Consider the following 9,110-nt stretch of genomic DNA (forward strand, 5'->3'; position numbering starts at 1 on the left):
AGCACGCGTAGATACAATGCCGGCAGTCAAAACCCATGCAGGTGAGTCAGACACGTAGACTGTACTGATTACACCCCATCTAATTGAGACAGATGAGCCTAGTTGTGCTATCTGTACTGTCTGCATAGACTGTGATGTCCCTGGCAGTTGCACTAGCTACCGTGGGTGTACTCAGCAGGCCGGCCTCGTGGAACTGCTGCGGGGGTTGTCAGATGGTTTGCAGCCAGCCGGCTGCGTTACCTTGTGCAGTACCGTGTGTAGAACTGCGTGCAGTCCAGCAGTTCTACAAAGTCTGTAGGGGTCAGAGACCTTAGATAGGCAACAGCTGTCGCCCGGTTGTGTGGCCGTGCTGCTGGCCTCTTGGGCCAGTGAAGAAAGTGCCTCTGTGAGTGTCGACAGAGCACCAAATGTTCTGGGCTCTTGTTGTGTCCACAGACACAGGTGAGCCTCGCATCTGCATGCTGGAAACGCCTGTGGTACCAGGAGAAGTCCCCATGAGAGGAGCGGAGTGCGAGCCAGCGGTGAAGGGCATGCCGTGGCATGGTGAGCTCCGGAGGGGCCTTCACTTGGTATTCCACAGTCGGCCTGCTGAAACTCCAGCCCCGGTACCAGTCAGAGAGCTTGCCACAGGCTCCACTCCACCACTTTCGCCTTGCCTCTTGGCTGAGCTGCTTGGCCACTGTGCGGACCCCACTGACTGTGGGTGTGGCCTCGAGACCATAGGCTGGGGCTGCAGTGGATGAGACTGCCCGCTTAGCCAAGCGGTCTGCTTCCTCATTGCCCTCTATCCCCATATGCCCAGGAGCCCATTTCAGGCCGACATTGTGCTGTCTGAGGAGCTCATGGCAGCGGTTGTAGGCCCAGTTTGAGGAGGCTGCTGCACTGCCCCGTACGCCCCAGATGACTGAGGTGTTGTCGAGGCAGAGCCAGATCTGAGGGTTGCTGCTGTCCTCTGTGACACAAGGTAGGAGCTTCACAGCGCACTCTAATGCCCGGCAGGCACCAACTGCCTCAGCGTCGAAGACATGTGACATAGGGCTCAGCGCAGCTGAGAAGCTGGCCAGCTGTTTATTTCCCTGATAGACTATGAAGCCATAGCCCACCTGCCTGCTGTTGTCAAGGCTCCGTTCTGATCCATCTGAGAAAACATATAGATCTGTTGAGGGTTGACTTCTCCACCATTTCTTGAATGCCTGAGCAGCACTCTTTTTGTCTACACCCTCTGTGGGGTCTGTCCCGCATCCCTCTGAGTAGTGTGGGATGGCAAGTGTGGGTCTATTGACTGCAGGTAGCAGCGCCCCCAACCGCTGGATCTTGGTCTTTGAGCGCTGCCGGGTTCCAGCCCCTCTTCCTCGTGTGATCATTGGAGGTGCTATCCATGAAGCCAGTGGGTGCTTCTCATCCACCACCTGAAGCCTTGTCGCGAATCGCATTTTGGCCTCCTCCAGAGCTACCATTGCTGATGGGAGCCCAGCATCCCGGTATAGGGTAGCGATGGGCGTTGTACGGAAAACTGGGAGGACCCCCCTGGCTGCCATAGTAAGCACCTTCTCAACTGTCCCCACATGCCATCCCAGGCGGGAGCTAACCTCCCCACTCCTGCCCGTGTGCCTTGCTGGCTGCGTGCGGCCGCCGTACCAGGCCTCTGTGCCATAGAGCAGTGAGGGAACCACGCAGGTGGTGACCGCCTTCCGCAGAGCGTCTGCTGGGGGCCCGTCTCTGGTCTTTCCCAGACTCCGGATGTGCTGGGCCACGGCCCTTGCCTTCTTTGCCCGGGTGGAGACATGTGGTCTCCAGGTGAGCCTTCTGTCGAAGTGTACACCCAGCCAGCGAAGTGCTGGCTCCTGTCCAGCTGGGGCAGTAACAGGGTGAACAGTGAGGTCCTCAGACACAACTACTGCTGGTGCCTCATTGTGTCGCTTTCTTGTAAGATGGATCATCTCAAGTTTCTCTGGTGCGAAGGCCACCTTGTTTATCTCCCCCCACCTCAGAATACTCTGTATATCCTGTCTGAGAAGGGTGGCATTGTTGTCAAGTGAGTGGGTCGCCCGCCAGATGTTCAGATCATCCGCATAGCCAAAGCGCAACTCCGAGTTTTGCCACAGCAGCTCTGCCAGGTACAGAAGGAACAGTATTGGTGACAAAGGAGACCCCTGTGGCGTGCCACATTGCATCTGATGTGCTGCTGTGGTGGTCCCCTCCAGCCGGACCTGAGCTCTGCGTTCAGTGAGGAAACTGTCAACGAGCTGCAGCAGCTCGCGTGGCCACCCCTGCTGCGCCATCCGCTGAAGCAGCCGCCTGCGCAGCACAGCATCAAAGGCACCCTGCACATCCATTGTGACCATGGACACTTCTTTGTTTTGTGCGAAGGCTGCCTCCACCTCATGAGTGAAAGCAGCTACCAGGTCCATTGCAGATCGTCTGGGCAGCGCCCCCCCATGCTGTGGGCTGACTATGCCGTGAATGAGTGCCGTGTACGCCAGTCGCCTTGCAATGATGCGTTCCAGCCCTTTGGAGATTACTGAAAGCAGGGCAATGGGCCTCCAGGAGCGGACTGAGCTTCTATCTCTCTTACCCACCTTGGGTATCATTGCCACCTCTGCCAGTTTCCAGGCTCGTGGGAAGTGGCAGAGCCGGAGGCAGCAGTTGTATAGCTGCTGTATAAAGAGGGACACATGCTGCCAGCATGCTTTGAGCATCCTCACTGTGATTCGGATCTCTTGTGGTGGAATTGATTGAGCGGCTGCCAGTATTCTTGCAGAGCTCTGAGCAGCATATGGAGTTGAATAAAAGTAAAGAGGTTGCTGGCTACTCAATTTATATGGACAACTACTTCACCTCTGTTGCTCTATTCCATTATCTTTGAAAGCAAGGAATTGGAGCTTGTGGAACCACCCATCCTGCCAATCTGCCTCCTCTCCTACAAGAACTGAAGAACTCTGGACTATCCGCTCATATTCCCTTCAATACTCTGTGTATTGTCCCTCAAAATGAAGTCCTCTGTCTTGCATGGAAAGACAATAATGTGGTTTTACTACTGTCTACAGTTCATAAGCCAGACAGCTTCATTGAATGTATCCGGAAACGTCCTGGGATCAATTCCACCAATGGCCCACAGATTCGACGTCTATTTGGTGATAAATATGAACAAGCTATGGAGATTCCTACCATTATTAATGACTACAATCATAATATGAATGGGATTGACCTAGCAAATCAGTATAGAGCTTCCTATGAGACTCATATGCCCACTAATCGCACGTGGTTGTCAATTCTATACTGGATTATTGATCATGCAATTGTCAATGCTTATATTCTTCATCGATTGGCTACTGCTGCTCCGGGCCCTGCTGCTGCGGGCTCTGGCTCTACTACTCTATCTCATGTTCAATTCCGCCAGCAGCTCTATGTTCAACTCCTTGAATTCTCAAGCCCTCTACCTTCCACTCGATCAAACCCAGATCTAAATCACCATCGAATTTCTCTGCCAGGACCTCGAGCTTGTGCCTGGTGTCAGTATAAAAGAAAGAGAGCAGAGCAGAATAAGGGTAGAGCTCCAAGATCAAGATATGGTTGTGCTGCATGTAATAATATTCCTCTCTGTCTGAAAAGCCGGTGTTGGCAGGAGTTCCATTCTATCTTAATTAGGGCTAGATCAAATAGATTACATAGATTACAAAAAAACACGCTAATACAGCCGATCTATCATATAATCCAGTAGATTTCGCGTTTTTAATACACCAACGTACACGCTAAAAAACAGCGCTAATTGTGCCTCGCGGCCAGACGAGGGGATACAAGTTGTATATAGCTGCTTATATATTTCATTATATTCATTTGAGGGATTTAAACAGTGAGTTTTCAAGCGGGATAAGCGAAGCGATTGCAGCTTGTCTCTATTTATTATATATTAAAATTTTATTTCAAAACACTAGAAACTGATGGAGTTATTCAAAGACTCATGACCTTTTTAAGCTCTGATATTGAAATCTTCGGTAAAACTTTTAAGCAGTGCTACGCCCGCTAGATACTTACAATCAATCAATCTTTCAACCTTCATCAGATTATGTATGAGCCCTTTGGTGCTTCAATGTCATCAAATGCTTTTAAATTTAAACCTAGTGGTTGGTTCCGTGCTCTCTACGAAGTGGGTAAAATGATTTTGAAGCAGAATTACCGGATTCAAGTACCTTAAAAAGAGACCTTCAACTGTTTCCTTAGTCAGGTTATTTTGCAATCATTGATGCATGCAATACCTCTGGTACGCTTGCTGGCTCTCATATTGCTACAATTGATTGAATTTTGCAATCACGATGCAAATGCTTTTAGCAGACATACTGCCTCTCATATTGCACCACCCCCTTTACCGCGTTGCCTATGTTGGACGGGTCACACCATCACACCCACCGGTATATATATACTATGAGCACAACCATTCAACAAATGGTTACCTTGGCCTTTTGCTATGGGTAACCTAGTGGTCATAGTGCTGCATTTTCACATAACAACATGACCAACATAATTTGTATTTCAAGGTATATTCTCAAATGCAAAAAATAAAAAAAAAAATAAAAAAAAAATAAACCTGAAATTATATAAATATACATTAAATCAACAGGAGAGCGAAAGTAAATAAAGCAATCATATAATAAATATTGCGCACCGCCGAAATGGACTTGAAAATGTAAAAAATATAAAAATATTGGGGAGGCTGGACAGAGAGGTGATACAAAATCTATTCAATCTACTGCTTCCGCCGCAGGGTCCCAGTACGAAGAGGAAGGATGAGGACGACTCCTATAGTCGCAGAGCATCAAGAATCTTTTTCGCCATTTCTCGGTATTGCCACATGCCCCCCGCCACCTTCTTGAACTGTATGCCATGCAGGGAGAAGAGGGGTACTTTGACAATCAATATCTCGAACTTGAGAACGAGGTTGCCACCGGTATCGCTTTGGACTCTCGTGGTCGTTTCGCCAACAACGCGCTCACCACCGCCATTATCGCGAGCGGACATATACTCGTCAGAACCATCAGAGTTAGTGATAAAACTTCGATCGGGGGTTCCGTGTTGGCGCCGTTGGGTTCTAGAAGTATGTGTGTTTCTAGGATCATCCCTGTTCTCATCCTTGTCGTAGCCACGCAGTCCACCGAAGCTGATTCGCCTGCGATGGCCACCTACTTTGCCTTCCCGATCTGGGCTGTGCGGTCGTACATCCATGACACGGTTAAGGTCGATGCTTGGGGCGTGACGACAGCTAAATCCACCTTTAATTTCCGTGAATTCAACCCCAAGCTGTTTCAGAACTCTCATTATATCTGCGCGGATGAAAGGTAGAGGTTTACTACTAGTTGTAGAAACGCTGAACAGGCCTTTAAGGAAAACAGGCTTCGAGAAGTCTTCTCCCGTATTAACGTTCTCAAGTGCAGTTCCGGCACTCAAGTCAGCATCGGTCTCCTCAGGTACATTTGCTTCCCGAGTTTCTTCTCGGCGTGCTCGCCGAGCTTGGATACTTTCACGTCTGGCATGGCCGAGTGATTTTGCCCTCAGAGTCTGCACGCGTGTGCTAGGCCTCGAATCCTGGCCTGACTGATCGCTCTGCTGCGGGCGCGACTTTGAGACGCTCAAGCTAGAGCGATCAGATCCACTTGTCAAAGGTGGGTCTTGCATGGTCTGAGAACCAGCACCATCGACAAAGGCTCTTCTCCCATTCCTGCGGACTCGATTTTCACCAGAATTGACACTAGCTGACCTTCCCAGAACATTTTTCATTCTCGGGGTGACTTCTCCGGACCGGGGAGCACGCAGAAGTTCTTGTTGTGGCTGACTTCCTCCAGATTGAAGCGTTCCGGGGGAGGTATTTTCGTGCCTCACCCTTCTTACATTGAAACTCTTTCGAGGAGCAGTAAGGTCCTCTGGAGGCTGGACATTCAAGGTGGGTCCCTGGGCGATTGCACCCTTTTCACGTTCGGCATCTCGTGGCTTATCCCGTGTTCTTCTGGTGCTAAATCGTCTTAATAAGCCAACGGCGGCACTTTCTTTCTTTATGTGCTCAACAGGTGTGGTGACAATGGAAGGGTGTCCCGTCTCAGCTGGCTGTCCTATATTGAGAGTCTTGATTCTGTCCCTAACCTCATCCTCGCCATGGGTTAGTGCTCTTGGCCGTGTTCTTCCGCCAGCTTCCTTCTCGCCAGGTATCTCATAAGCGTGTTTATTAGTATGGGCGGCCTCTGGAGCTGGGATTTCAGGCATTTTCAGTGCGGGCTCTGCAGGGGTAGAGTGAGGTACGCCCAGTGCGGCCGGGCGTTCCTCGGGTGTCTCTCTGTCTCGTTTCTCCCGCACAAGATTATAGACAGAGATCAAAGGATTGTAGCCAGTGAGAACGTCACCAATTGGCTGCACGGCCTCAACAGATGGGCTAGAAAGTGTGTCTTTACTTGCAGAGTTACGACGTTTATAAAAGTCGAAAACCCCTCTCTTTTTCTCATTTGACGGGTTAGGAGCAGCATGTTCTCTTTGGCTTAATCTCACAGCATTCTGGTAATCTTCAGATTCGAGAACCTTGGTCAACTGAGCGGTGATAAATTCAGAAGGGCCGAAATCAAATCCAGTCATTTTTTGAATAACCTCAGGGTCGAGTGGAAGCTGGAGAGGTTCACGATGCGGCATATAATTATCAGGAGGGCCACTAAAGCCTTTTGTCATCCACGGGTGGTTAATAATCTCATTCAAACTAGCCCGTTGTTTAGGGTCGGTAACTAGCATTCGTGATATTATGTGTCGACAGTCTAGGCCGAAATTAGTTATCACAGAGCGGTACGGAGAGACATATGTGTGGAATACAAACCTGAAGAAAGCCCCTGGGGATATTCCACAACCCCCTTTTTGATTTTTGCATGGAGCTGAGGCATACTTTGATCATCAAAAGGAACCTTCCCACAGACTAAGACATAAAGGACAATGCCGAAACTCCAAACATCCACCTCCGGGCCGACATACTGCCGTGCTTGTAGCAGTTCGGGTGCTGCAAAATACAAGCTGCCACAGAAAGTTTTTAGCTGGCTTTTAGGAGAATAGAGGTTGCTAAGCCCAAAATCAATTATTTTAATGTCCCCAGTCTTGCTAATCAAAATATTTTCAATTTTGAGATCTCGATGGACAATACTGTTTCTGTGACAGTAGTCAAGCGCACTTGCGATCTGTCTTGCAAACTTCCGGGCTTGCTTTTCTTTTAATTTTCCATGGGAAATAATATAGTCAAGCATCTGTCCTCCGTTCACGTATTCAAACAACATATACCAATGGTAATTTGTCCGCACGACATCTCGCATTCCACATATATAAGGGTGGTTTAGGAGGGTGACAATTGCTGACTCTCTTGCGGTCCGTATCTCTTTAGAGCGGTCTGCTCTTTCTGCGTCGCGGTTACCACGATGTTCTTCGCTCGAATGCCGAGGTACAATCTTCACAGCCACCTGGGTGGTAGGACAAATGGAGTGTTAGCGCTGTATCTGAGGAAAGGATGGCTAACATGTCTCTGTCTGGATTATCTACACACCTGTTCACCCGTCTCAAGATTTTTCGCAAGTTTTACCTTGCCCATACTCCCAGCGCCGATGGTCTTCCCAAGTGCCCATTGTCCACTTGAGGTAGTGATAGTAGTACGTCGCTTTGACTGCGGCACCGTCTGCGAGGCACCACTAGTAGCGCGTTGCTGTGTCCCATTTGCGTAAGACTGGCTATCAACCGCCGCAGGAGCAATTGCGGGATTTACAGCATTCACAGGGGTTAGAGGGCTCGCCATGTCGACGCACTCCCGACCGTGCGTAGGTCTAGAGGGGACTCGGCGATGGGACCGTGAAGTCTCAGCCCGATATTGATGCGTAGCGTCTATCGAGCGATCTCTGGAAGAGCTTCTGCGAGATGTAGATGGGCGTGCAACGCTAATATGGCTAACTGGATTGGAAGTGGGGGGCCGATCGTAGGAGAGTGGCCTGGAGTTGGATCTGTTATGAGAAAAAGAGGACCGTGAAGGTCTAGTAGCCGTGCTTCGTGTTCTGTGAGGGGGTTCTGTAGAAGGTCGATATGACGAATTTGGGTGTGATATGGAGTGGCTGCGAACAATGACTTGCGAAGGTCCCGATGCTGCTGCAGACATCGCGATCACGTCTAAGGTCACAGGCCGGAGGAGCAGGGAAATGGCAAAATCGCTTCACTTCTGATGGGCAGAGAGGAAGGGTTATACGAGTGGCTCTGATTCGCGGTTGTCTTTGTTTTGATGGCGATCTATGTTGTTGAAAGCTGGACGGGGAGGAGGCTCAAGCCACTCCAAGCCGCGAGGAAGTAACCCCTGCGCAATGCTTCTTCTATAGGGGGTGGGAGCTGTGGTCCGCAATTAGCAAGTAGCACAGGAGAAGAAGCAGAGTTTCCACCAACCAAGCAACAAGCCAGATGTCTGGCCGCGGAATGGCAGAGGACAGAAGTCGGAGGAGATTCTGAGAGGTCGGTAGTCATGCAGAATAGCGCGATGGTTGCTTCTTGCGAGTGGCGGTAACTGGATGACAGTACACGTAATTAATACGTGGATGTGTCCCGGTAGCTTTCTATTGATCGATAAATGATAAAAGGATACATGAAACAACCGCACATTACCACCCAGGACACAGCCGTTGAGATGAAAAATCTAGAGTCCGGATCACTCACTTTTTAATGGACTGGTTGTTGAACGGTCTTTGATGGGGGTAGTCTACGTTCTGTAAGTTGTATGTTGTGGATACGGGTGAAGGCCAAGTCGTATTCTATCTGGTATCACGTACCATGGGACTCCAAAGTTCTGTTTCGAGTTGTTTACCTGGATGGCTGGATGGCTGGCTGGCTGGCAGGAAGCGAACAAAATGACGGCCGCTATCAAGAGATTGATAAGATGGTTGGAGAACATTCATCTTCCCTGGGAGAAAGTCAGGCAGACAACCTTGGAAATCTATCACCTCCGATCAGATGCGTTGTTTTTCGTTGTCCTTCTTGGTCCTGGTCATGGATGCCAATCTCACTTAGCCCCGCCTTCGTCCGACTCCTAGATTAGTCACGCACCTTGTTACAGTACATGAGCC

General features: G+C 49.7%; 2 protein-coding genes across 2 annotated transcripts; both read right to left on the reverse strand.

Annotated features, from left to right (window-relative positions):
- Window positions 1–236: 236 nt before the first annotated feature.
- On the reverse strand, window positions 237–2,688 carry HCAG_01802 (conserved hypothetical protein; the record flags this gene model as incomplete). Its single annotated transcript, XM_001544705.1, has 2 exons — window positions 237–2,487; window positions 2,576–2,688. The coding sequence occupies 2 exons, from the start codon at window positions 2,686–2,688 to the stop codon at window positions 237–239; spliced, it is 2,364 nt and encodes a 787-aa protein (XP_001544755.1).
- A 2,109-nt stretch (window positions 2,689–4,797) lies between these two features.
- HCAG_01803 (hypothetical protein) lies at window positions 4,798–7,804 on the reverse strand (the record flags this gene model as incomplete). The annotated part of the gene is made up of 4 exons (XM_001544706.1): window positions 4,798–6,758; window positions 6,848–7,024; window positions 7,193–7,475; window positions 7,559–7,804. The coding sequence occupies 4 exons, from the start codon at window positions 7,802–7,804 to the stop codon at window positions 4,798–4,800; spliced, it is 2,667 nt and encodes an 888-aa protein (XP_001544756.1).
- Window positions 7,805–9,110: the final 1,306 nt, after the last annotated feature.

The sequence above is a fragment of the Histoplasma capsulatum genome, genomic scaffold (assembly GCF_000149585.1).
Source record: "Histoplasma capsulatum NAm1 scaffold_1 genomic scaffold, whole genome shotgun sequence".
Taxonomy (NCBI): Eukaryota; Fungi; Ascomycota; class Eurotiomycetes; order Onygenales; family Ajellomycetaceae; genus Histoplasma; species Histoplasma mississippiense.